The sequence below is a fragment of the Tympanuchus pallidicinctus genome, unplaced genomic scaffold, assembly GCF_026119805.1.
Source record: "Tympanuchus pallidicinctus isolate F22 unplaced genomic scaffold, pur_lepc_1.0 scaffold26, whole genome shotgun sequence".
Taxonomy (NCBI): Eukaryota; Metazoa; Chordata; class Aves; order Galliformes; family Phasianidae; genus Tympanuchus; species Tympanuchus pallidicinctus.
In genome coordinates, this window is record NW_026294743.1 from 1,344,723 (window position 1) to 1,372,463 (window position 27,741).

A 27,741-nucleotide genomic window follows, 5' to 3' on the forward strand; every position below is an offset into this window, starting at 1 on the left:
ACATTACTAGAGGCAATGTCTTACACTGGGAGTTTTTTCATCTGCATTTTATTTTAGGGGCAACAATTTAATATACTATTTTAGAGCTTGTTTGCCAAGTAAAAAAGAGTAAGAACCGCTGTAGTTATCCACTTTCCTCAGCCTATTTCTACGAGCCTTGTCTTGCAGGGACTGGTTCATCAGCTTTCCTTGCTGAGAAATCCTTATATGGGGAGAGAATTCTTTCAACCTATCTGTTCTCTTTGGTGCTTGGTAAGGATGATGCGAGTTTCACTTATTGCAAAATTCAGCCATCAGCAAGCTACCTAATCATCACATTTCCACACAGGCCTATGGTTTCCATACTTAGTTTACCAAATGAATTAACTTGATCCTAAAGAAAATATTTCTAGAAAAATTGGTGCCTAATAGCATATCGTATCTACATATCTAATGGGATCTTCTCTTCTTAGTTTATGAAGCAATGTTTTCCAAGAGGGAGTTTGGCCAAAAAATGGACAGAAATCATCTACCTGAGTATTTTAGAGACTGTGGATATTTTATACCTGCCAGCGGAGTACAGCGGATCTTTCAGCTGGTCTTTCCAGGCGAGTTGTTATTTAAAAATGCTTTGCAATGGTACAAAAAGTTCAAATGCAAGTGTAGACTTTGAGTCATTTGTTTCCATTGTGTCATGAAGCTACTGTTCTTAAAAGCATAGTTCATGTTCTTTTTGGAAATGAATCATTTTATCCTTACACATGAAATACAGTACATTTTGTTGAATTGCCTTTTGTCTAACAATGCAGGACTACAGCTCCATAATATCTTGAAATGTAGTAAGAGAATGAAGAGAAAGTTTGTAGCAGGTCTGCACTTGCAGGTGCCTCCAGGAAAAACACTTGCCTTATTCCTTGTTTTGTAATGTCAGTGGTACTTGCTTTTCATCACTCTTAAGAAACAAAGCCCAAATAAATTTTAAAAACATTCACAAATGAATAGATGAATGTAAATAGAATAAGATGCCATGAGTCAAGGTATAATGTACTGTAAACAGAAGGGAGGAAATTGCCCTTTAAAAATAGAAAAAAAATAAAAATATTTAAAAAATTAAGCCCTTCACATAAAGCTAGTCTTATCTTCCTTCTGTCTTTTCTCTTTCCTGGGGTAGTCAGCTGGGGAACCTGCAATACTCTGCGCTTACTGCTCATCAGCAGCTCTTGGGTAAAGCTTGTGGAGGCAGCCTCTTTGAGAGCCTTACAGTGTGAATTGGGAGATGCCATTATCCATTTCTCCTCTACGGTAGCATGCTTTTGTTTTATAATGACATATATAGGTGCTGTGAACGAAAGCTGATATAAACACAGATATTACTGTGTCTTAAGTTTTACATCTTTTACATCCACCTCAACACAGAGGATCTTGCAGTTGGTGAACTTTGGAGGTTACAATTAATCCCATACATCAGCGTTTTGAAAGAATGCTTTTGGAATCCTTCCTTTAGTGAGAGAAAATCGTGTTTAATTGGTGCCTTTTCTTTGTTAATGACCTACATGGGATTTCTTTTTATGACATATATATACATTGCTGTCTTCCAGCTATGTCTCTGTTCAGGCTGCATCTTTGAGATGAAGGTGATCTCTTTGAGTGTCTGACTACACATTGTACTTTTGCACAGTATGCTGCTTCTCGGTGTTGGCTCCTAGTAAATGCAATTAATTTATTATGGAAAATCATGTATTACATGTCATTTAGGTCACATTCCTAAGACAGTGTGAATAGGACCAGGTATTTTTAGTCATTTGTTCAGTCCCCATCACTATGGTAACAGGGGATTTTGTGACTGTGAGACAGATTTCTGTCTTATATCCTAGATTTGGGAGACTATTGCTACTTTATGCCGTGTTCACAGTCAGAGTAGGGAAGGTTCATGCTTCCCCACTCATTATTTAATTTATTTAGAATCTCTTAGATACGAGGTGTTATCAAGACTGGTTCACCCATTTGAAGCAGGGTGTGAGCTTCTTAATCATTTCGAGTTTAAAACTCTCTCAAATTATGGATGTGTAAATGATGAATAATTGCTGAAATGTAGAGATGTGCTAGTGTCTAAAGGGCACCCATAAAATGGTTTCTAACATGAAAGCATTTTGAATAAATGGCACTTATCTATAAAGTGCCCTCTCTTTCTCAATTTTATAATACAAATGTCATTATTTCTGAGGATAAGTTATTAACAGAGTATAACCTTGCTAAATTGCCTTAGGAAAGAGACTGCAATTGGCTGAATGTTTTGAATTTCTTACTATGGATTTGATGCAACCGTCTCCTGTGCAGAGCGTCTAATACCGTCAAACTGCCTATTTAGGAAAGGAAAGATAAGGTGTGTATGTGTGTGGGCAGAGTGTTGGAGAGATCTACTAGTAATAACTGTTCTGACTTTCTGGGGTGATTATTGCGTCTTATATGACCATGCTACTGATCCAATGAAGGTTATAAAAAAGAAAAGGTGTGCTTGCCTTGTGACTATTTACTGTGAACACAGGAGGTATAAAAGGATTCAAATTTTCTCTTTAAAATTTTTGTCTCTTTTTATTTTATTTTATTTTTTTTTAATTTTCTCCCTTCTTCCTCCTATCTCTCCCCTCTTTTTTCTTTCTCCATTTTTCCCCCCTAATGAATCTATTTATTGCTCAAGGAGCAGGGTCTGTGAAAATAAGTACCTCATTGTTAAATGTCCTGTCACCTTTCCATTTCCAGTAATGAAAAGATGAGTACTATCTTTGGCTAACAATAATTTAGGCAGTAAAAGCTTAAGACCTCTTCAGAGTTTTAGTTACATCACTCATACATAACTACAAATCTGATTTAGTATGAATCTGCTTATTTGAAACAGTTTATTTTTTTGTATAAATTAGACACTGAAGATAGTAAAAATGATTGGAACAAAGCAAGAATATTTGTAGGGAATTACTAATAGGCACTATTGCATAACAACAAATAGGAAAGAAGACTATCCATTGTAAAATACCTGCAATAAGAATTAAAAATATCAGGTGGAATAGAGAAAAAAAAAGTCATGCATGTATGGCTACTAAGCATACTGCTTTACATAACTGTGCTGATGTAAGAAAAAATAGTACAGCAATTTGACCATAATGACAATAATGATGACACTTTTTGGAAATAAGGCACTGTTATGTGGAGTGGACTTGCAGATGCTGAATGCAGACTTGTGCAGAAAAACAAATTTGCGATTTACTTTTGAATTCTGCTTTTCAGCTTCTGGGCAACAAGCTGAGTTTCCTTTAGGTCAAATGAATTTCATTGGAGATGGTTCTCTAGATGTTTCTGTATATATCTTGCTTCCTGAAGTAGGAAGCAAAGTGAGTAGCTTGGTTATTAGCTAAAACATTTCTCACTGAGATACTGACTGGGATTAATTGAATGACTTTAGGTCAGTGATGAGGTTTAGTTCCCACTTTAAAGAAATCATAATGCAGTGTTTTTTAGATTTCATACACAGATAGTGATGATATGTTGTCATATTTAACACCAGTTTCTTCTGCTACTTGATTCTGAGAGAAAACCTCATCCCGACACCACTGTGCTTTGTTTGAACCAAATAAGAAAATCAGAGATAATTAACCAGCCTATTTTTGGCCTTATATTTGAACTACCTATTGAAATCATACTCTGTATTTTTGAAAAATATTTATAGACATTTTTCATGTAGTAGAATGCTTACTTTTTTTTCTCTGATGGACTCAAAATGCTTTATGTTCTGTTTAGGTAAATTTTTACATGGAATTCAGTAAATCATCGCATGCATTAAGATTGTATGCTGAGACTTCTACTTATTCTGCCTTTAGATTTGCTGAGGAGTCCTACAGCAGTATCTTCTTTAATGCATTCTGTGGCATTACTGGCATTACTCCTATTAATACTCAACTAGTATGTCAGTCAGGTGCACATTTGTTAGCTGATGCTGGTGCCTTTTGTTAGAAGGAAACCGTTCACAGTTGCAGCGTCTCGATCATTGGTGTGCTTTCAAATAAAATACAAACACAGTAAGGATTTTCTCTTCAATTGGCCCTTCTAAGCAGCCTGTATCAAAAGCCAGATTTTTACACTTCGTGTTTGTGATCTTGATAACTAGTACTGTGTTTATACAAAATATTTAGTGTTTAGGCTAAGGATATGAAATACTGCATATTCTTCTTGAATTTGAATTGTTGCCTGCAAGCCACCTCAGTTTATATCAGCTTTGTCTCGTGGCTGATCTGTGTTTGCAGGAACAAAGTAAATAATCTCTGAATTTTAAAATGCATTTTATGCATTTTATATATATATATATATATATATATATATATATATATATATATTTATATATGTATGATGTATGTATGTTGCAAGAGTACTGAAACTGGCAAGCTGAGATGGCTGGAGCATTTTAGCCTGGAGAGGAGAAGGCTCAGAGGAGACATTATAGTGGCCTTCCAGTACCTGAAGGGGGTCTACAGGAAAGCTGGGAAGGGACTTCTTATAAGGGCATGTAGACAAAGTATGAGGAGAAATGGTTTTAAACTGGAAGAAGGTAGATTTAAGCTAGATATTAGGAAGTCATTCTTTGCTGTGAGAGTGGTGAGATGCTGGCACAGGTTGCCCAGTGAGATTGTGGATGCCCCCTTCTAGGAAGCCTTCAAGGCCAGACTGGATGGGGCTGTGAGCAACCTGGTCTAGAGGGAGTTGTCCCTTACTGTAGCAGGGTGGTTGGAACTAAATGATCTTAAAGGTCTCTTCCAGCCCAAACCATTCTATAATTCTAATGATTAATTGGCAAATACTGTTGAACTTACATATATTAGCAGAAGGTGAGCTTTTTACAGGCACTTTTGGATTGCAGACTATATCTGGCTGGATTTGAAATAATTAATGACAGTGCAAAACAGTGAGCTTTAACGGATGTGTCAAAGTAATGTGTCTTCATTAAAGTCAGTGCCCATTCCCTTTCCATCTGCAGACAGAGAGATCTCCAGGGAATGCTTCCTTGCATGATATTGTTACAGGATAGCAGAGCAATCTCAGAGCTCCCTCATCACAACCTTTGGTTTTAGAGCTTGACTCATGCTGAGCCTTGGTCATTTTTTGGTCCCACTGGCCCATTCCATTTTAACTGCTCCCTGTACTGGAGCTTCTAGAAATCTCTTGTATTTGGAGCTCAGCTCAGAAATGGAACTATGTGACTCTGAAGCTTTGCCCTATGCACTCTGCAGTTACTTTCCCTCTCAGTTGTTTCCTACTGTGATTCGTATTTGTGACATCTTATGAATAAATTGTTAAAAATAAACAACGCCTAATAGCAATTTATTTTGCAATGATGCCAGAAAGGTGTTATTTATAGAATGGGACCTTTGTGTTTTGTGTATTGTACATATTTTGAAGAAAAATATGCTTCCTGAATCATTGATGGGAAATAGCCTCCTAAACCTGTTTATTTCACATTAAACAAAATCTTATAGAACAAGCAATAAAAATCTATGAATACTGTAATAGGAACAGAGATGTAATGGCCCTCATGGATCTGGCAGAACACTGTGCACTGGTGTTTCTTTTGTTTTATTTTTTTTGCAGTAATGTTTACCACAGCTCCCTGGTTATGAGCCCTGAGAAAGACATAGGCTACTATTATGGCCATTTAAGTCAAACATAACATCAAGAAATTGAAATTCCCCAGTGGAAGAATGCTATGAGTGAATTAGTGATAATGAATAAATGCATTAATGAAATGCATTATAAAATGCTATTGCGCAACTTCAGACTTTTTATGCAATGGCTGCTGCATCAAGGCTAAACAAAAAGTTGCATCTAATGATCCCTTTAGACCTTAAAGACTGTGGGTTGTTCATCATCAGCTGTGGCAAAAGGAAATAAAATCGATATGCCCCTTTCATTAACTTCTGATCCTCTCTCAAAAGAATTACAGAATATTGTGATTTTAAAAGATTAAAGATATCCCACACCAGCTGGAACATTTATCATTGAGCATGTAAGGGCCATAGTGGCTGGATCCAACCACTATCTGATTAATATTTGTCCACGTGCATCCTTTCTGACCTCCCATATGTATACAAACTTAAGTTTGTGTTTCTCTCTCTCTCTCTTTTTTCTTCAGAAGAAGGCAAGTTTTATGCTTAAGAACTTAATTTTCTTGAGTGTTTTTCTGTTAGCATATCATCGTTATGCTCCTCCTGGGGCTGGCAAATAGGAACAGGAAATTCAGTTTGGGTTACCCACAAGCCTAGAGTATTCTATGCCAGCCACCAACCTTGTTTTGGCATGATTAAAATGTTATTTCTTTCTTTCAGTGAAAATAGTCCATCATTATGGATTTATTAAGATGTCTTGATAATGAAGTTGAGATCTAAATAAAACTAATGACCTATTTCGTTACTGAAGAGTGTTTTTTTTTCCATGTCTGTTCACTTCTTACATTGAATTTAGAATTATTCTAAAAAAACCTACTTTGGAACAACAATCAGAGAAATTTTCTTTTTAAATTTTTTTTTTGCTGCAATGTCTGCGGAACACCTGACAACAGTTGATCCCGTAGTATGCTGATACTGCTGCCTTGTGTCCAAACTAACGCTGTCATATATCCTCATGTCTGTCTCATATATATAAGTTATAAAATCTTGGTCTACCTTTTTGTTCCATCTGTATTAGAATCTGACACATCAGGTCCTATTCTGTGACTAGGGCTCCAGAGGACTATCCTAATACAAATAAACTGTACAAATAATGACGCACTGCCAAATCTGCTCTAACAAAATTTGGGTAATTCTAAAATTTGAATTATAAATTTCACTATGCCGACATATATGAAGTACTCACATTTGACTTGTTTTCTGTGCCAGCCTCAACCCTCACACGTGATATGGGCTGATATCTTTCACTGTGAATTCAGTGGTATGTCTGGAAAGTATAATGCAATTGCAGTAGTTATTAATCACCATATAGCCAGTTCTGGAACGCAGAGCAGTGCTTATGCTTGTCCGACTGTTTCTGGGACAAACAAGCTGGAGGAAGAAGAAAGAGGGACTACCTCTGGGCCAGTATTTCTTATATCCAGTGCTTAATCACAAACTTGTTGGGCATTACTATCTTTTTCATGCTCTTTGTAAATAAAAACTCTACTTTGGATCACTGTAGTAGAGTGACTTGATTGAGTTGCCCATGTGCTATCATAGCACTTTGGCCTGATTTAAGCCCAGAAAGACAATTTGTCAAACAATGTTTTTTCCTGCCTGGGAGTTTTTATTGGCAGCAAATTTGCATTTTTACGTAAATATTATAGACTTAGTTTATTAATACATTTCGTGCAATAGTACAGTTCTGTTGGAGCAGTTTCATCACCTCGTGTGCCTGAATGGCAATATACCTGATAAATCAAGAGACTATGCCATTTTTTTCTCTTGGCAATTGCTTTGTTAATTGCTGTTCTAGTTGTCTTTTTTCCTTAACAGCCTTTACAGCAGCCTATAGAGTTTCCCCCATTTTTGAGCACTTGATTATTCTTTCCAAGTTTATTGCTTTGCATTTGTCTGTATTGAATTTTATCTTATTGATTCTACTCTTTTCCCCAATTTATCAAGATCATTTTGAGTTTGTGTTCTCCTGTAAAGTGCTCGTAATTGCTTCTAGTGTGGTGTCATCTACAAGCTTTATTAGTGTCTATTCTATTATCTTATTAGTTGTTAATGAAAATATCGAACAGAACCAAACTCAGGAGAGACTTCTGAGATCTCACTTCATAATTAATCTCAGTTTTGACAGGTAAAAATTCAGCAACACTTTGAGTAGGGTATTTTGATCTTTAATAATAATAAGAAGAAATTACCAGAAAATATGGTATTAAAGATTAGGGAACTATTAGGAGGTTCAAAAATTCTTGCATGGAATAGTGGTATATGGTAATTAATTGTTCATCATTTACTGCTAAAATTGCCTTTTACATGGTTTAAGCAAGTTTGTTCCCCCACGAAAACATGGGAAGATTTATCATAGCACTATCCTTGATCGAAAAGATATATATTAGATTTCAGGTGTTCTTTGAACATTTTGCTGTCTGTTAGGAGAGGAGTCGTATAAACTGTCTTCACTATCACCCTTATTAAAATGTAATATATTTATTATATAAATAGGAATTATAGTATTCATATTAGATTTTAGTATACGTATAGTAGAATTCATCTATGAATGTATGTGGATATGTATTATAGTATGCAGAATAAGCAAAAATAGATTTCTCTAGTATATTTTGAAAAAGAGCAGGAGAGTTACATACGGTGAACAAGAATAATTTTTGGAATAAATCTGAATAGTTGCTGCACCATTCTCCAGTATCTTTTGACAAGGAAAGGGATGTAATGAGTTCAAACTTGTCGTTTAATAATTACAAAAGGAGAATAATCATAACATCCAGTTTAAGAATTAATATATAGAATGTGAGCTTCATTGTTTTTAGTTATTTTTATCCATACTATCAAAGCATAACAATTTTACTAATGCTTCTTGATTATATGTAAATCTACATCAGTACATTAGTTTAATTTATTGGAGAAATAAAAGAGTTGATATTTTCTTATATAGGAAGAGTGATTTGAATTTGACCTGAATTGTTTAAAATTGTCTGAGAACAGCTTCATGCTTCCATACTAGTCAAACAGTTGTATTTTCAAAGGAACATCTAATATTATTCCTTCATATAGAAACTCACGCACACTGGCTCTTAAGTCTAACCTGCAGGCACATGTAAAAATGCTGACCTCAGTATGATCCTTTTATGCTGTCATCTGCTTGCCATTTAATTTGTAATATTTTCTTCAATTTTTCTTTGTCTGCGAGACCAGCCTTTTTTTTCTGCCACTATATAGGTTATTCGAGTAACAACATTTTCTTATTTAAAATACTCTATTGCATAGTCCTATAAACCATTTTTGGCATTTACAACCATCTCAGGTTAGCTGGCATAATCCAGAGCAGTCATATCATTGAGATATCTATTAATTTATTTATTTTTCAAGAATAACTCTACAAAACCATTCACTCTTCAAACTGAAGGCAAAAAAGAATTCTAAAGCTAAATGATTTTGTGTAGTATCATCCAATCAAACAACTTTGATGTAAAAAATTTATGTTGGTATGAGCCATTTCCATGAAGTTAGCATCCACGTTAAACTTCTAAGTTGTTAAGAGTATACCCTTTTCAAATCTAGTTTTAAAATCACATATCTACAAAAATTGTAAGTAACAATTTTTATATTTAGATAAATCTTGTTGCTAAAGGCATTCTGTGTTTAAATACTTATCAAGAGCTTTTCCTTATTTCCTATCAGTTCATAGTCTTTTGGCATTCTATTGTAATAACTCTCTATGGCATATTATTTTCCAGCCTAGAAGTTCAGTTTCAGTTCTTAGTTTCTTTTCACTAAATTGTCTTCTGCATTCTGTTCAGTGGAAGAATTAAATGCTTGTCTATTTGTCATCTGTTACAGCTGCCTATCCCAAACTGACACAACATACTCTCTTTAACCATATGATTAGCTTAGATTTGTTTAACCGTAAGTTACCAATCTTCTACCAGCATATGATTTGTCTATTGATGTTTGTGTTTCTCCTAAAGGAAACAGATTTGGTTGTCGGTTTTAATGATCAGCAACTTTTACAACTCATTTGGCGTTCTGTGATCCCATTTTGATGTCATTTCTATTATTCTATCTGAATTTTAGTTTTAGTGTAGTCTTGCTAATGTTGTCTGTCACCCAGCAAGAAGTTATATTGTCTGCACTGGAGTCATCTGTCATAGTAGCCATCATTGCAAAAAAGCTGCAAAATTTTAGTGGTTTTTTTTTTTTTTTTTTTAAATCTCTGCTGCTGGACACCTTAATGAACAGGTTGCTCTGAAAATAATGCCTTCTATTTATTTTAATGATAACGATGAACACTTTATGACAGTGAAAATTCTTAGGTGCAAAACACTTTTTTTTTTTTTTTTTTTTTTTTTTTTTTTTTAAACACAGTCACTACCAACAGTTAAGCATTTTCACCAGAAATGAAGAAGAACCTACATGCTATGCTCATAAAAATCTGTACCAATGGGGGGGGCCCGCTGTCACTGCTGCTGAAACACACCATACCATCAATGTCCAGTTTTTGATCTCCATAAACATTCAGCAAGCACCTGTGAATGTTAATGAGTGGAATTTTTCCTCCTGGAGGAATTCAGTGGTACATTCCATGCACACTTATATGTCAGAGGCCATTTTGCCAGACTGGTCCTCTACTGACATTTGTCACACAGCAACAAAAGGCGATGGAATATTGGTGGGAAGGTTCAATGTCTGCTGCTGTACCACCAATGTCTGCCTCTGACTTTGTGAGCTGACATCATAAAACAGAAGGCATTACTTTCAGAGCAGCTCCAGTACATTGTTTTGATAACCATCAAACTTGAAACAGGTCTCTGGACCATATGGGGGTAGTATGGTCCAAAATGTCTCTCTACTGTAATTCAAGACAATATCTATTAAATCTGTGGCATACTACAAAATACTTCGTGATACTCATTAATGGACTTGTTTTCTCTAGAAAAGGAAGTGAATACTCTAAGGTAAAAAAGTGGATTTCTGCATTTCTCTCTTAATGTACACTTCAACTGAAACATAAGAATGAACAATTCTTTTCTCTAGGTTTTCTAGTTTCTTACCCAAGAGAGTGCAGTTAGCATGATATGCTAATTTAATATAGTAGTGGATAAAACATCTGTAACTCTTTCTAGATATTTCAAATACTATTTTCTTTTAAAGATACAAACAGGCCCTACCTGCTAGAATTTGATCTGGAGGTCAGTGGCATCAGTACTAATTCAAATTAAGCTTATCACTGAATAATTTGACTTGGCTGTAGGTTCAGAGAAATATGGGTATTCTCATTAAGTATTGGCATAATACTGTCACAGTGAGTTAAACATTTAGGTTTGAGTAATGAAGAAAAACTTAAGTCCGTTTTTAAAAAAAGTTCTTGATATCAATCAGAGTAGATCTCTGTAAAGCTTAAGCTTGTGCTAGTAAAATAGGTACAGTTGCCAAAGCTGCTTTTGTTGTTTTGTATGTACTAAATATAACAAAAAATGGTCCAGGTTTAGAAAAAAGATTTAAGATTATTTTTTATGTTTTGGTGTGGGGGGGAAAAAAAAGTTGCTTATTATGTAGTTTTGCTTTGTGTAAATTCCCCTTAAATTCTGTAGAAGAAAAATGCAGTGAATTCTCTGGAAAATGACATTTTGCACATATTTTCCAGTTTCACTATTATTTCTAAGTCAAAAAAAAAAAGGTCCAGTATGTTGTGAAAAGGTACTTTGATAATAATTATTTTATTGGCAGTTTCAGAACTGCTTTCTTACAAAGGATTAAGAAAAATCCTTTTGTAGAGGAAACAGTGACAACAACTCTGTTGTCGTATGAATTTAATAGGCCTAACTGTGTCTTTTCTGTTAAGAAATCTTAACATTTGAAATGTTACCATCCAAATTCAGCTTTCCATGTCCAAATGGAACATCTGTATACAGAAGAACTGGGATTTTCAAAAGCTCATAGATACATGTTTAGATTTTGTTTTGATACTCCTCGAAACTGTAGACAGGGTTGACTGGGGCTCTGCCTTTTATGAAACCACTAGGAACAAAAATTCTTGTTACAGTACGTCTTTCTTTTGCTTGAATATGGAATAGTTCAAGCAGGATTTTGTGAGTAGTAAATGCAATTGCACATTTTCTGCTATTAAATACATTGTTAGTGATATCTTACTATAACAACTTATGACACATAATGGCCACAAATATAGAAATAACAAGGAAAGGGGAAGATCTAGAAAATGGAGATACCTGCCATAACTGTCTGAATATGAATATAAATAAACTTTTTGGTGCAAAAATTACAAAATTCAATTTGGAACAGTAAGAAATTATTCTTCTGAGTTTAGCTAGTACATAAGAAAAATTTCACAAGAAATACCACCCAAATGACATTTCGTGCAAGCAGTGAAAAACTCTGTGCAGTAGCATATCAACTGACATCTTTACAGATAGAGATTTCATTAAGTTTTTGAGGATCACCATTTGTAATTTTGCGCCTGCCAAATGCAGGCAGCTTCCTCACTAATGTTCACTCTTCATCCATGACATAAAAAAGGCATATTATTGTTTGACCTAAGTCTACAGATAGTAGTTATACATATACCTCAACTAGGAGATATTGAAACACACAATGGCTTTACTTTTTTTAGCTGGTGTAAATCTTCCATCCTTTTTGATGAATATACTGTTCAGGTGGATCTTATCTTAAATGTCTAGAAGAAGAAGTAATGTGGCATGGTGTTTTGTTGACAACCTGAGATGGACTAACCTGTATAACAGGTTTCTCTTTGTTGCCTTTGGAAATGTATCTCATTTGTATTTTCCTTTTAACCCTTCCTAATGCATGACATGTCCTGAAAAGAATAAATTTTAGCTTGCACAGTTTTAAAAATGGTGTATAAAATATGTAGAATTGGCTTAATTACTGAAAAAAATTTCAGGCTATCAAAATGCCTTTTTTAGAGTATGATGAGTTTCGGATGCTTTTACAGAATGTGAAGTAAAGGAACATATTTTAAAATATGAGACACAACCAAAAGCTCTGGCAAAGATATCATTAATGGCCAAATTAAACTGTTAGATCCTTACAAAGAAGGATCAAACTAAACATCTGTGTGACTTCTGTGTTCCCCATCATCAAGATGTCCCAAGTGAATTTTTATCAACATGTGAGAATAGGTTAACTTACATGAGGTAACAGCTGAAACTTTGAAATTGTGCTATCTTTTGTTGGTTTGTGTCACAGCCTGAGTGTTATTTAAATACCTTTTTCATTTTTTTTTTTTCCCCCTCTGTGTTTAATACTGGATAATACTCCAGAGGCCTCTTTAAAACAGCTAATGTTCCCTTTGGCACTGAAATCCACTTACCTTAACTGACTTCTGTTATACTTCAACCTGACTCTCAGAGTCACAACGGTAATATTCATTTTAATGTCTCGATAGGCTCTTAGTATTCATCAAATATTTGATTTACATTTTCTAATAAGCTTTATGGAATGCAGAAACATGAAACCCATACTCTGCCATGATTCTAACTACCGTGTCTTTCATTAACACTGAACTATTTCTCCAAAATAATTAAAATCTGTAATTGAATATACTAGAATCATTTTGGGAAATTAGTTTAATTATTCCATTGCTTCTATTTGGAAAGATCATATCATTTAGAATAACATAAGCAAATATGAATTTACCCTCCTGGTGTCCTTTTGTTTATAACCATCTTTTGAGAAAGCATATATACTTGAAATGCATATACTTTTTAAGCACTAGTGTTACTATGTAGATTTTTTCTTCTATAGAATTTACTGAAAAAAAAAAATCATATTTTCATCTCGAAATTATTTCAACAATTACTGTGTTTTGCCCTTCAGAGATCTGTGGCATTGTCTTTTTCTGTATGCTTACTGTAGGATAGAAAGTGTTCTCTAATTGAGCTACCTGTTGTATATTCAGTGACAATAAGACTGAGTACACAAACGATGAGTGTATGCTATACAAGGGACTACTTACACACCAGGAATCCATACCTTAGGGGTGTGCAATCCCCAGAAGTACAACCAAAATAATCACAAGCAGAATTGAAAAGGTTAAAAATGTATAGCCTCTCCACTGTTGTGGAAGTATACTACTGCAGTGTAGGCAAGTATAGTGGTTTGTCACTGGTTTCCTGTGCAAGAAACTAAAGAGGTTTGTGATTAATCAGAGACATGTTTCAGAGGTCTAAAAACTGTCCATGAATCTCTGAACAGCACTTAGCAGCTGCTACTGGAACATATTGGGTTGTACTGCTGTGACACTGTGACCATTACAAATGTGGGTGTATTGTGTATTGAAGAGAGCAGAAAAAAGAAAGCTAAAAGAAAATCTGAACTGGATAACTTGTAGGAAGGAGAACTGGAGTGACAGAGAAGGAAGGGGAGATCAGTACAAGAAGGTAAAGATAGAAACTTTTGAAACTTGGAAAAATAAAAAGAAATAACTCTTAAAAGTGTGGGCCTTCAACTGCCTCAAGGATCCCAATTAGTTCTTTGGCATACCATCAAAGGGTATCTGCTGATGTGGCTTGCTCTTTATCTGAATTATTGGACTGATATGGCATAGGTAAGTATAGGATACACTCAGTTATACCAATGTGTTGCTCCTCTGTCTAATTCTAGTTGCATAGGCGGTTTGTGGGTGAATGCTTTCCAGGTGGGCAATACTGCTGTGCTTAGAAACAAAAGCATCATAAACTGGTTCCTTATGGTGGTGATCCTTGCATGACACGTTTCTCTTGTGACGTATCCAGCACCTCTCATTCACAACATGTGCTTTTTTGTAATTTTTTTAGAACAGTTTGTAGTGTTAATTGGAACCTGTAAGATTTTAAATGGCTAATCTTTGTGTTACTTCAGGTGCAGCTTCTGCCCTGTGATGAGGACATAGGACTGCCTGTGCTCTTGATCCAAGACAGTATCACCATGTCAGTGCACGTGTAGATCCCAATTAGCCTTACTGAGAGATGTGACTAATTAGTCCAGATATAGCACAGCTCTTACCGTACTTCTGGGAGCAGAGCTGGAATTGCTGCCTGGTACTTTGTCAGCAATCTTATATATGGGGGTCACTGAGTAGACTGGGTCATCATCTACAGCCCAACCTGCTCCTGCTTTGTGATCTTATGGCACAAGAGGCACTTGTGTTCTCATCAGGCTTAACCTCAGGGTATCATGTTAGACACCTTTGCTTGTTTCTTTATTCTAAAGTTTGTTTCTGTACTTAGCCTTGTTAACATTTTATGTTCTTCAGTTCATGTCAGAGGCTTGCTTGTTCACTTCAGCTTTCCATTCTTTTCATTTTCACTGGCCCCAACAGATGGATCTGCAATGGGAGAATCACCTTTCCAGTCCTGACAGGAGTACAGGCCCTGTGCAGAGATGTTATTCATCAGGGTTCCTGGCTTTCATGCTTTGGCTTAGATGTCATGAAGTGAGGGATGAGACACTGAGCAGAGCAGAGGGGCAGCTGCTCATCAAGGGCCTTCCAGGGGATGTCCTTTGCAATGTTCTTCCCAGTATCAATAAAAGTGGGATTAGATTTTTTACTTTTTTAATTTTTTGTTTAAAACAATTATTTTCTGTGGTAGTTATGTGAGAGGGGATGGGCAGAATCTCTTTGATCCTTCCTTGTTTCAGTCCAGTTCAAATCATTGGTTGATATTTTATCACCTAACCTTGTACGGATTCATATCTGGCTCCAGCAGAATATATGAAAATATTGCAGACTGCAGCACAGGAAGGACAAATAACAACTGTGTGGGGAGAATGCAGGGTATATAATAGGCTATTTCTCTGTGTTGTTTCCTCCAGGCTAACAGTGTTAAGTGGATGAATTGATTAGTGAATATTATTCTTTCCTTCTGATCTTATTCCATACAATTCAACAAAGTGAATAATGATTATTTTTAAGAAGTGAGATTTTAATAGATCTTGTAAAAATAATGTTCCGTGCAAAGATTGCTGATTTAGTCCAAAAGGCTATTACAACAGCTGCATAAAACCACTTTTTTTTTCCCCAAAAGAAGTACTAGAGTTCAGCTGGGGTAGGCATGTGTGCACGACAGGTCTTCTATTGTTGTCCTGTTATTTCAAGAGAGAAGACTATTGAGTAACCTAAGAATTCTTAGGAGTTGTTTAGCACTTCCCTTGTTCGTGCCAGAGACAATCACACATTAACTGCTCACAAGCAGAATGCAACTTTATGGGTTTACTTGAATATTTTCCCTGAGAAAATTTCCTTTACTCCTGAAATCTTTGGCAGAACACCTCCTGTTGGTCTTAATGAGGAAGGATCAGACCTTTAATAAGCATCACAGTCACGTAAGCTTGGGGTTTAGTTTTTTAGCATCATGCTTTTTAAGTGATTTTAGTTACTGCCTGCAGTGTATACAGCTGTGAACTTGGATAATAAATAAGGATTATTTCTATGAAGAAACCTTTGGCAGCAATTTTTGCTTTGCTGAGGTAAGCTGTTAGTCATCTGCCACCAAAGGGTAATCAGCTAGATTTTAAATATTGCTGTGTCTTTCTACTTTTACTGTATTTTTGATTAGTCAATAAATACATGTTCAGTCTATTTCCAAAGCCCAGCAATCAGTACAGAGGCAAGATGCATTGCTGAAAAGAAACAAACTAGCAGCAGCTAATTGTAAAGCCTTTGGTTGTTTTAAGAAAAGGTTGGCCTCTCATGGAAATTAGAGGAAGCTGGTAAAGCTTCATTATAAGAAAAAATCACAGCCAAAAATTGGTGTTGACAGGTGGTAAAGTGCACTCATAAGACTGAATAAACTTATTCCCTGGTGGTATAAAGGATGCCAGAGAAACTGTGCTCCCTGATATGAAGGGTGCATTTGAGCTTGAGAACCTGCAGGTAAATGCAGTTCAGATTCAAGAGCCTAAGTTTAGTCTAATAAATTGATATTTAGGAATCTGCCTGATGTTCATATGTGCTTTATGCCCTGTCAAGGAGAGTGATTTGTGTAACTGTATAAATACAGAGATGAGAGAGGAAAAATAGTTCCCCGTTCTTGGTTGTTAATAAATAATTCAGAGCCAAAAATATTTACCATCCAACTCTCCCTTCTAAATCACACCTCAAAAAAGTGTTGATAAATGCTAGGTAATAACTAAATATATTGTATGAATGGAAATGTTTGATATGTTGAGGGAAAATAATGGAAATGGCCTGACTTGATTAAACACCAGTAGATAAATCCTAGCTTACAGGTTGAAAGTAAAGAAATTAGCTGTTTAGTTTCTTACTCAGCCAAAATGAGAGTTATAGATTGCATTGCAATAATACCGAGCATGCCCTGTAATCAGTCGCTGATGTGCCTCAACATGAAATTAAAATAAATGGTTTAAGCATATGTAAAGAAATCATTCTGATTGGTAAGGATCACGGTTTATCATCAAGTGTTGTTCTGAAACCTGTGGTATTTTTTGTCTGTGAAATGGATGCAGACAAGGACATGTGCACTGTGCAGATAACTTTTTGTTCAGATCTGGTTTGAATAACCTCCAGTTGGTATTTTAACTTGTAAAGCTTAAACCAAAGGCTGGGATGCAAAATATTGCTGCATTTCAATAAAACAATCTTCTCTTAATAAGATTTAATACCTTGGAATAGTCAGGATTATATCTGTTGTCATGTAGCAAAGCCTTTCTCTTTTTCACCCAGTTCACTGTGAAGAATTTTCACTTTGAGAAAGGTAAATAGATAAAATAAGAATTGCTGTTGCACAAAATATTCAAATTTGTTTATACAGGTATAACAGATGTAGAGCTGGGAACATCTTAAAGCCCGTGGATAAAACTGTCAAGAGAAGACAATTAAATATTGCAATTTCAAGATGTCACTTAAGTTCACAGCATTGATGATGGATGTTTGCAGACATTTAGTTATTGATTTTCCAGTGCTAATGTCTTCAAAAGCGCATAAGCATGTGTGTCATCCAGTATATCAAAGGACAGAATTGAAACTTTATATTACATGACAACTTTTACTTTATACCTCTGTTTTTTAGACTACATTGGTTTTCAGAAGAAATCTGTTCATAGCTCTTTGGACTCCTTATGTTCAGCCAGTGGCTGTATTTCAATAATATATGAAACGAATCTTGCATTCTCAGCATTGAAGATGAATTTTGGGAGTGTATGCCACATTTTTCATTTTGTATTTATTCTGAATCTGTGGAGCATGGAGGTGTCTGAGGGGACATCAGCAGGTAGTAGTAGTCCGACCTACAGATCTGTGAATGTACCGTTATGCATACAAAAAAAATTCTCCCCTAAAACTGAGTAGCAACTTAAAGTATCCACTAATGTGAGTAACTCTGACACACAGCAGTAGTCTGAGGAAAACCTGAAGGACTTCCCAGTGCCATAAATTGACCATCTGTGATCTGATGTTACTACATCATAGTTGATCAGGTTTTCGATTGTAATTCCCCTGCACAGTAGACCATTGTGTGATTGTACAATGCCTAGCACAACAGGGCTGATATCTCCATGGGAACTGAAGGTGTAACTGTAATGTAAGTATCAATATTTTAATCATATGGCTTATTTCATCTGTAATCTCACAATTGTTTAGAGTAATTTGGTCATTTGTTTCTTTTGCACGTTTAAAATGATCCCATGGAGACTTCACTAGATTGAGCTTTAGGGATTATGAGGACCTGATTATTCAAATTCCCTGCATCTGTGGGGGTTTCTTTTGATATTGCATGTTTCAAACTGAATGTTCACTAAATACAATGAATTTAAAATATGGAAAAAATGGATTAAATGAAAACATTAGATCTGCATCTAAGTTTATAATCAGTATGATATGGGGGATGGAAATGAATGTGGAACCCAGCTGAAAAGTGTTTTGGCATAAGAACTCTTGACTTACAGCTGTTCCTTTGTTTTTTTTTTGTTAGTTTTACAGCTTTTTTTTTTTTTTTTTTTCAGAAAACCTTACTTTGCATGAACGACAAATTCATGTAAGAAAATTGTTTAGCTTTGTGCATCATAATTTAAGCAGAGTGAATTGAAATCTAAGTTACATAGTATTCTGATGGAGTGGGCAGTTCAGCCAAATAGGTCATTTCTGTGCAAGATTGATAAGTAATCTTTTACTAAAACAAACAAACAAAAAAGCTCAAAACCTTGGAAAATACTCTTACGCTCTAGTAAGGCTAACGTGTCTGTAATACCAGGATTGCAGACATAAAATAATAGAATAAAAATCTGTTATGACTATACATGGACATCACCTGTAAATAGTTTCTCAGGACAGTATGAAATAATCAGACAGATGGGTAAAAGGTTGAAAGACTCTGTCTGATAAACTTTCACAGTCTACTGCAAGATGATGTCCTCATAAGGCGTTGCTTCAATTGCTGAATTTTCCAGAGTAGCTGATGAAGAAGGCTACTACCCCCTTTTCCTGTGGTTACACAGAATAATCAAGTCGGAATGAACCTCAGGAGATCTCTGGTTCCAACTTCTGCTGAAAGAATGTTTAACTGTGAAATCAGAATTGGTTGCTCAAGATTGAGTATAATCATCAAAATCTGAAAGAATGGAATCTACACAACCTTCTTGGGCAGGCTGTTCCTCTCTTTGACTGTCCTGGTAAATATTTATTGAGTCAATATGCTTTTTCTTTTTTTCTTTTTTTTTTTTTTTTTTTTTCTTTCTGAATATTTGAAGTTCTATTACTTTATCTAGCCTGAAAAAATTCAAATCCATGTTTCTGGTCTCAGATTAATCTTGGTTACTGTGATGTATGCTGGTTGAGTGGGTTGGACTGGACTGTATTACGTGTTGTAATTGTTCTGATGGTCAGAAAGGGATCTACAAGTTGCTAGAAAAAAGAAAGAGATCCAGGATGTACAGGAGTCCTATCTTGAGCTGAAGGAGTCAAGCTCTGGGAGGAAGAAACATTTGGTTTCTGATCCATATTCTAATAATTGCTACCTTTTATCTTGCATTAAATAGTCATGGGGTAATGTACATAAACAGAATCAGAGCCCACATTTCTTGCCACCCAGAAGGATATCCTATTTACTGCTTTAGAAAGTCATAGAATGGATCTGTGATTTTTTTTTGTTTGTTTTTTGTTTCTTTTTCTACAATTTTATCTTGTAGCTTGAATGTCGTTTATTAAAGTAGTCCGGATTAAACAGGAAAATTATCGTATCCTGTATAGCTAGGTGGTGAGAGATCTATTTAAACAGATGAACTTTAAGCCTCCTCCCCCTAGAGTGGCTTAGCCATAGCTTTAGCATCAGCACTTTCATCATTTGCCTGTTATAGAACAGAAATCACATTCACAAATTCCTCTTTAGGACGTCTTAAGGGAAAGTGGCCATATTCACCACTTAGTGTTTAGCTCTTGCTGTAGATACCTGTCAGTCCACGTTCTCAGGAAACTCACTGGTTCACTCCATCATAGGGCGTGGTTGTTCCCTGCCAGGCTTGTGAATTTGGTCCAGGTTTCAACAAATGACAGCCTTCATTAGATTCAATGACAGTGGTGTTATATGAACAGTAGAAGTGTTTTTCCAACATCTGCCTCCAGGTTCTCCAATTTATAATGAAATTTGAAATCACAATAATAGAAAAATCCTTAATTTCTGAGTTTCTAATCTCTTTTTTTCCTTCCCATCTCAGTAATGTGATTACATGTTAATTTCTTGCAGAAATGGAAGTGTGCAAGGTATGAAACTAGAAGAGTGAAAGGGACTGTCTTATAGTTCAGGTGGCTGAATGCCACTGTGGGGATTAAATTCTTCTTCTAATTTCAGCATCATTTTCAACTGGGATCATCAGCAGATCTCTTCAGTGAGAGTTTTTGCAGACTTTTAAAAGATTAGGGTGTCCATAAACAAGAAATTAGTTCAAAGTAAGTAAACTACCTATAACCAGATGCACAAACAATGGCTTTCCACCACCTTGAATACTTAGTCATATCAAATCAGGCACGTTTGTTAGTGAGTATTTAGCGATGTGGCCTTCATCTCCCTCTGCTTCAATTATATGATTTCTTAGAGGTGTTTTGAGGATAGATTAATTATAACGAGAGCTGAGAGCTCCACAAAAAAGCTGAGAAAACCAACAAAAAGCCCATGAAGAAATTAGTAATTTGGTATGCAGTGCAGGGTTTTGATGATGTGTGCTAAATAAGGCCTGGAATCAAACACAGAAGGATGAAGATGAAAAGAAAAACTGAATAGCTCTCCATTCAGTCAGTGTCCATTTTAGACACTGAATAAGTTCCTGTAAGGGGAAAAAATACAACATTAGTTCTCGTATTTTATAACTTTTGAGTTCTTTGAATCTCTGAATTTAATATTTGTGCAGCGCGAGATGAAAGAAATGCACAGCAGAAATGGCACAAAAGAGTGCTCTTCCATGAGGACATCCCATAGTTTTCATTTAAGCAAGATATAAGAGTTTGTGTGAATTTTTGTGTACAAAGAGCTTTTGTTATTGTTGTTTTTAGTGCTGGAAATGAAGCTGCTTGTTGTCAGTAAACTTCTCAGCAGCTGCCTAGCCAGCAGGCTGCCACGCTTTCTTGTACAGCTACACAGTGCTGTGCATGGTAGGCAAGTCTGGGAGTACAAAAATGCTTGAAAGAGATCTAACATTCCTGACCACATCTGATGAGCCTGCCTTTTTTGTGAAAAGGAATTGTAGTGTAGTGTTCAGATGCACGAGAGTGTAATTTTTAAGCTTTATGAGTAGAGGTACAGAATTTCACTGCCTTCACCAGTACTCTAATTCTCTTGTGTGAACCACAGCCCTCTCTGGAATCAAATGGCAAAGGAAGCTTCAGTTTTTAATTTCTGCCCGTCAGTCACTGGAGCTGAATTGACAACCCATCCACAGGGATTACGTAAGCTACACATTTCACAGGTAAAGGAAGACTCCCTTTTTGTTTGGTAGCTTCATGGCTGTAATTAACATTTCTGTTTAGGTCTAATTATGCTTTTTGTATCTTAGCCATTATGCTAATGGTGTTGTTCAGTAGTATGTGAGATTGCATTCATTATCACTGGTGAATTAAACCTTTATTAAAGAAAAATTCCCCCAGGCCTCATTGTGAAGTTAAGTAATTATTCATTTGGTTTTATCCTGGCAATTAGCTTATATACTGTAGCACTCACAATTGAGTTTCTATACCTCCCTAGATGAGATTAACCCACCATGGTAAATAAATGCCTAACAGCTCCCAGCATATTGTTTTAAGCACATTATCATATAGAGGGAAAAAATAAGACCCATTCAGTGAAAGAGATTTCTAGTTGCTAGCAGGCGATACAGTCAGAAAGAAATTGTGCTGGACATTCGGGACTCTGTGCAGCAAAAGTAATAACAAACAAGTTTATGAAGCTCTGCAACATAGCAGTTAATTCTTCTTTCAACTGCAATGGTTTCCTAGGACAATATGCTTCCTAATGGATATACGCTTTGTACTTGGCTCACATAGTGAATCAAGCCTTCTGTGAGCTTTCACACATAAATAAATTGCCTGGAGTTGATAGCCTAGCTCCCCATCATGAGTGGGAAAAAATATTGAGGAAGTTCTTATTGGCCCACCTACATATTCATTGTTGTAGTCTCACACAATTGAATTCTACCATACTTTTATGCCTATTCTACTACTAGAACATGAAGAAGTTAGGTGATTTACTAACATTCATACAAGAAGTCATTAATAGCAACAAACTCTAAATATTGTTCTGTTGTGGATTAATCAGACATTTTACTTGTCTGTTAACAGTTTTACTTGTGTTAACAGTTTTTTTTTCTTAATTTTCTTTCTAGCATAAGTTCAGTTTAGGAATCCCTTACAAAATAGAGGAAGTAAACCAAATTTTGTTATGATTCTCCATTAGTAGGCAGCCACTGGTCCTGTCTTTAATTACAGCTACAGCTACAGTTTTTAGAAATATTTTAACATGGAAGCACTGTAAAGACATTAAACAAATCAGCCAAGCGTCTTTGACCCCATATAAGCCTTCAGTGATGGCTCATACATAATCATTGCATAATATGAAATCTAACATACTACCACAGTCAGAACATTAATCAACTATCTGGGAGTCTTTCCTCTGTAAGTAATTTAGGATTTGACCTTGAATTTGAGTAGCTAGTACATGTGAAATGCAGACATTGCATTCTCTGTCTCTTTGCACAGACAGGTAGAATTAGCAAACATTTATTTCTGATAAGCATCGTTTAATCAACTGCGTATTCTGGCACTATCTACTGTACACCCACAGGATCTAGAGACCACCTTAAACATCTCTACTTTCAATTCCAAATGCAAACTGCCTGTCACTAACCTTGTCTCAATATCAAACATATGAAGTGCAGCAGACATAAATAAATGAAAAATAATTTTTAAATTGTCACATAATTTTTCCACTGGAGAAAACGGAAGAGAATAAGAGGAACGGGAGTCACAGTGACATTCCTGTTTTTTAATACATTTCATGAAATCATTTCACTTCAGATTGTCAAATCATTTCTGCTTCACCTCATGGAGTTGCTTGTATTTGAGTATCCAGGCTTAAGCTCTCTGCAGCTGAAGTTCGGATAAGAGTTCAAATGGAATTCAAGGTCATTAGTAATTCCTATTAAATTATTAAATATAGGTTTAGTTACAGATTGCATAACAAACCAACATAATGTTAATTACAGTAGGCATTATTCTACTTCTTGGGAGACTTTTTAGTTGCATAGTAAATATTCATGAAGTGCTTAAAAATAGTAGTGATAAAGAAGTGCCAAATATTTTTGTACTATACTAGACATTGTTAGATAATGGATTTCAGTTATGTACTATAAGGTTTTCGCACAAAGTCGTTTTCCAAATTGCATTCTTCCAAATGTGGAGAGGGTCCAGAGGAGAGCCACAAAGATGATTAGGGGACTGGAGCACTTCCCCTACAAAGACAGGCTGTGGGAGCAGGTCTTGTTCAGCCTGGAGAAAAGAAGGCTGCGGGGTGACCTCATTGCAGACTTTCAATACCTAAAGGGAGCCTACAAACAGGAGGGGAGTCAACTCTCGGAAAGGGCAGATAACTGCAGGAAAAAGGGAAATGGGTTTAAGTTGAGGGAGGGAAGATTTAGGTTGGATGTCGGGGGAAATTCTTTACCATGAGAGTGGTGATGTGCTGAAACAGGCTGCCCGGAGAGGTTGCGGATGCCCCATCCCTGGAGGTGTTCAAGGTCAGGTTGGATGGGGTCCTGGGAAGCCTGGACTAGTACTGAATGTGGAGGTTGGTGGCCTTGCCTGTGGCTGACGGCTTGGAGATTCATGATCCTTGAGGTCTCTTCCAACCCTGGTCATTCTGTGATTCAGTGATGTGCTTTACCTTTTAGGTTCAGTGGCAGTGTGGCACAATGACTAGGAAGGTCCAATTTCTAGGCTTTGTTCTTAATAATTTGCTTTATGGAGTAGCAAACACATCTCCATGGAAAGAAAGCTCTCAGAGAGAAAAAGGCAGTGTATATGTGACCTATTGATCAATCCAAGATGAGTGTTAACTGCTGTTCAGGGGGAATGAAGGAGAAAATGTATTTCAGCTCAAAAATTATTTTGTCAAACTGCATTAAGAAAGCTTCTGTATTTAACAGTGTGTGACTTGTTTTGCAGTGAATCTCTTCATTTTAGGAAATCTATTTTTGATTTCCAAAACTACAAAGGAAATGAGACTTGTCTTTTATCCTGCATTATTAGAAATTATGTTCTCATTGTAAGGAAAATCCTAAAGACCAAATTCTTCACTAGTATTTATTCAAGTGAAGTGCTGCCTGTGCCTTGACCATCCACTGTTGGGATAATAGTATGCAATGGCATGCCTCAGGGCATCTATTAGATTTATGCAGTAAAAATGTTAAAATTGACATGATTATTGCTTTTTCATTCATGGCCGCTAAGAATTTTCCTAAAATGAACGGTAATGTTTGCATAAGGAAAACTAAAATTCCAGAATTTTGCTAAAATTGTCTTTTGTTGAATCTTATTGTGGAATACATTCATTTTTTCGGAACTGTACTTAAACAGGAAATGTTTGCATTTCAAATCAGACTATCATATAAAAGTAGATGATATTTTCATAAGAGAATTTTTAAGAGATGTCATTTTGAATACTCTACCCCCTTCATAATGGTACAGTGGAGAAGATGCTAGAAAGTTTTCAAGGTATTTGAAATCATTTTCATTATTGAGGAAGTATAAAAAATGCTGTTTTAAAGCCATAACAAATTGGAGAAGAAAGGATTTGTAAAGATGATCAAAGTGAACTGATCTATTTGATCAGCAAGCAGCAAATTTGTCTCCAAGCAGGTCACGTGTGCTCAAATGCTCAAATTTATCAGAATTACATGAGAATGGTATCTAAAGACTGTGAAAGAAGTGCAAGTCTAGGTTGATTGCGGCTTTGCATCATCATCTTCAGTGCTGATCATAGCAACAAACACATCACAATCACGAAAATAGTCTTTAAATTAGTGGAAACATTTTCTTGCTAAATGAATATATTGTTCATTTTCTTACGGTCTATAAAACCCTGAAGCTACTGCACAAATTGCACCATGATCGTACAGAGGCTGATTAGAAAAACACATCTTGCCTTGTATGGACAGTGCACGATGGTTGCCAATGCTGTTTTCTTAAGGAAATCTGGTCATCTTGGAGAAAGCCTTCAAGTATTCCATAAAAATATGCAAAAATATATATTTATGATTGACTACTGGGGTTTCGTATTCTGTATGCTGTTGCCTCATTCATGTCTGAATCATGCTGATTCTCTGAAATGTTCAGAAAAGAACTGCTAATCCATTTGCTATTTTGACACTTATATTTTCAAAATATGGAATTCCTAAAATTATGTATTGGTTGTTTCTTCATTTGGCTACACTTTAGCTTTAATACATAGAAAAATTTTGAAGATAACTTAGAAAAAATTGTCCATTTCCAAGAAGTATTCCAGGATACCAGGTATAAACATCAGAACATTTTGTGCATATGAGCAGAAGGGAATTTTATTTATTTATTTACTTATTTATTTTGGCTAATACCTGTTCTTTTCCAGATTCCCTTAAAAGGAACTGAAATGGGGCAGAAATAATACCATTTTTGAATCTAAACTGAAGCACTCTTAAATTATACTGTAATAATGACCAAATTAAGCTTTATCTATCTTCAAACTGGAAATGGAATTCCTGAAGAAATAGTTGAAATAGCTGGAAATCAGGAAAAGCTTTTGTTTACTTTTAACATGTTCAGGTGAAATGAGACTTCAGAATATTCAGAATTAAGAATAGAAAACACACGAATAGATTAGCCACCAGCAAATGATTAATAATGTTAAAATATTTTTAAAGTATTTTTATTACACTGCTATAGTAGTTTGTAGGTCAAAATTAAAACATTCAATAGGTCAGAATATCAAAGCATATTTTTAAAATTACTTTTGACATATAAATGTTTTTACTGCACGCAGCACAGTCGTAGCTTGCTGCCAGTCAGACACGTTTTCCTTGCTTTATTTACACATTGAGGTCAATGAGATTCCAATGCAGGATTACTCATTTGTACCTAACAAATTTAGATTTGCCAATGAAATGACCTGTTATGAGCAGGGTTGTCTTAAACCAAAGATCCTGAGTCTGTGCTATGTGAGTTGAAGGGATTACTAGTATGAATGGTGATAACATCTTTGGTGGACCTGTACTCTTTAGTTTGTTTAAGTAGTACCAGTTATTATGGTAAAATGATATTATAAAAACAATATTGCTAACAGGATGTAATGTTGTTGGCATTTTAACGATCTCTTTTCCACTTTTGGAACCTGGTCTCATGGTTATCAGTGGTCAAGCATCTTGCATTGCCTGCTTGCTGCCAAGCTGCAAGCTTGGAGTGGCTTTGCTGTTACTTGTTTGTTTATCTTGTCCACATGGGCAATTTTTGTTCCAAGATTAGTCAACGCACAATAGGAAATAAAAAATTTAGATTATACTCGTAATTCCCAGTCCCAGGGCTACTTCTTAAGAATTTTAAGTCCACAAGAACATGCATTTCCATGCCTGTATAGGCTAAATGTTGTATTTCTAAATGTTTTTATTATGCACTCACAGGATGTATATTGCTTCCCTTTCAATGCTGCGATGAAGTAAAATGTCTGTTAGCCTAGAAGGGAGTAATTATTTAATATAATTTAGTAGCTATGGTCTTTGTCATATTCAGAGGTTTGTTATTTACAATTGTACAATCAATTGTTCCCATAATCCTCAGCATTAAAGAATAAGGTTTCCATGGTAATCTTAGATTTTGTAAATGCTTACCATTTCCCTAAATGGGTACTTGAAATAAATAAGTGATCAGCTATCTTGTAGCCAGAGTATACTTTATTGGTATAAAAAGCAGAAATATACCTCTGTTATAAAAATAGATTAGTTTGTTCAGACATAATAAGTTCACAATCTGCAGAATCATGACCCTACTGATAGTGTTAACAAAAGCTTGCTCCTTAATTATCTGCATTGCATTCAGCTGCTGTTTCCCTCCTAAACTCAATTATAATTCTAATAGCAGCTGTGCTACCATTGTTTGTTGCAATTCATTTTAAAGAAGTTTGATTGGATGTCATTGGTCTTTTTGACTAAATGTTCAAGGTTCAGAGTATCCACTGCTGCTAATAGCCCTCATCTCATCTCAAGATTATACTAATTATTTACATAATTATACATTACACATTATATAGCTATTATGTATTATTTCTAAATGATAGTTCACCATCAAAGATGTTGAACAAAAGAATATATATAGTTTTATTGTCCTTACACATATTTCAGTATTGGTGAAGATATACTTATTATGCTCTGTTTCTGTGTTAGCCAACAACTGAAGTATCCTTCCAGTACACTGGAAATTTATTAGAGCATTCAAGAGTCTGTATTACTTTCGACAATGACTCTTCTTTTTTTTTTTTTTTTTTATACATTTATGTCTGCAATG

General features: G+C 35.5%; 1 protein-coding gene across 2 annotated transcripts in view; it reads left to right on the top strand.

Annotated features, from left to right (window-relative positions):
• IQCM (IQ motif containing M) overlaps positions 1-27,741 on the top strand; it is a 167,736-nt gene that overhangs the window by 112,187 nt on the left and 27,808 nt on the right. Inside the window, exon 10 of one of the 2 annotated variants that reach the window (XM_052690229.1) lies at positions 453-587. In XM_052690229.1, coding sequence (XP_052546189.1) covers positions 453-587 — 135 coding nt within the window. Of the gene's footprint in view, positions 1-452; positions 1,031-27,741 lie in introns of those variants that run through there. The other variant, XM_052690228.1, reaches the window with a different exon arrangement.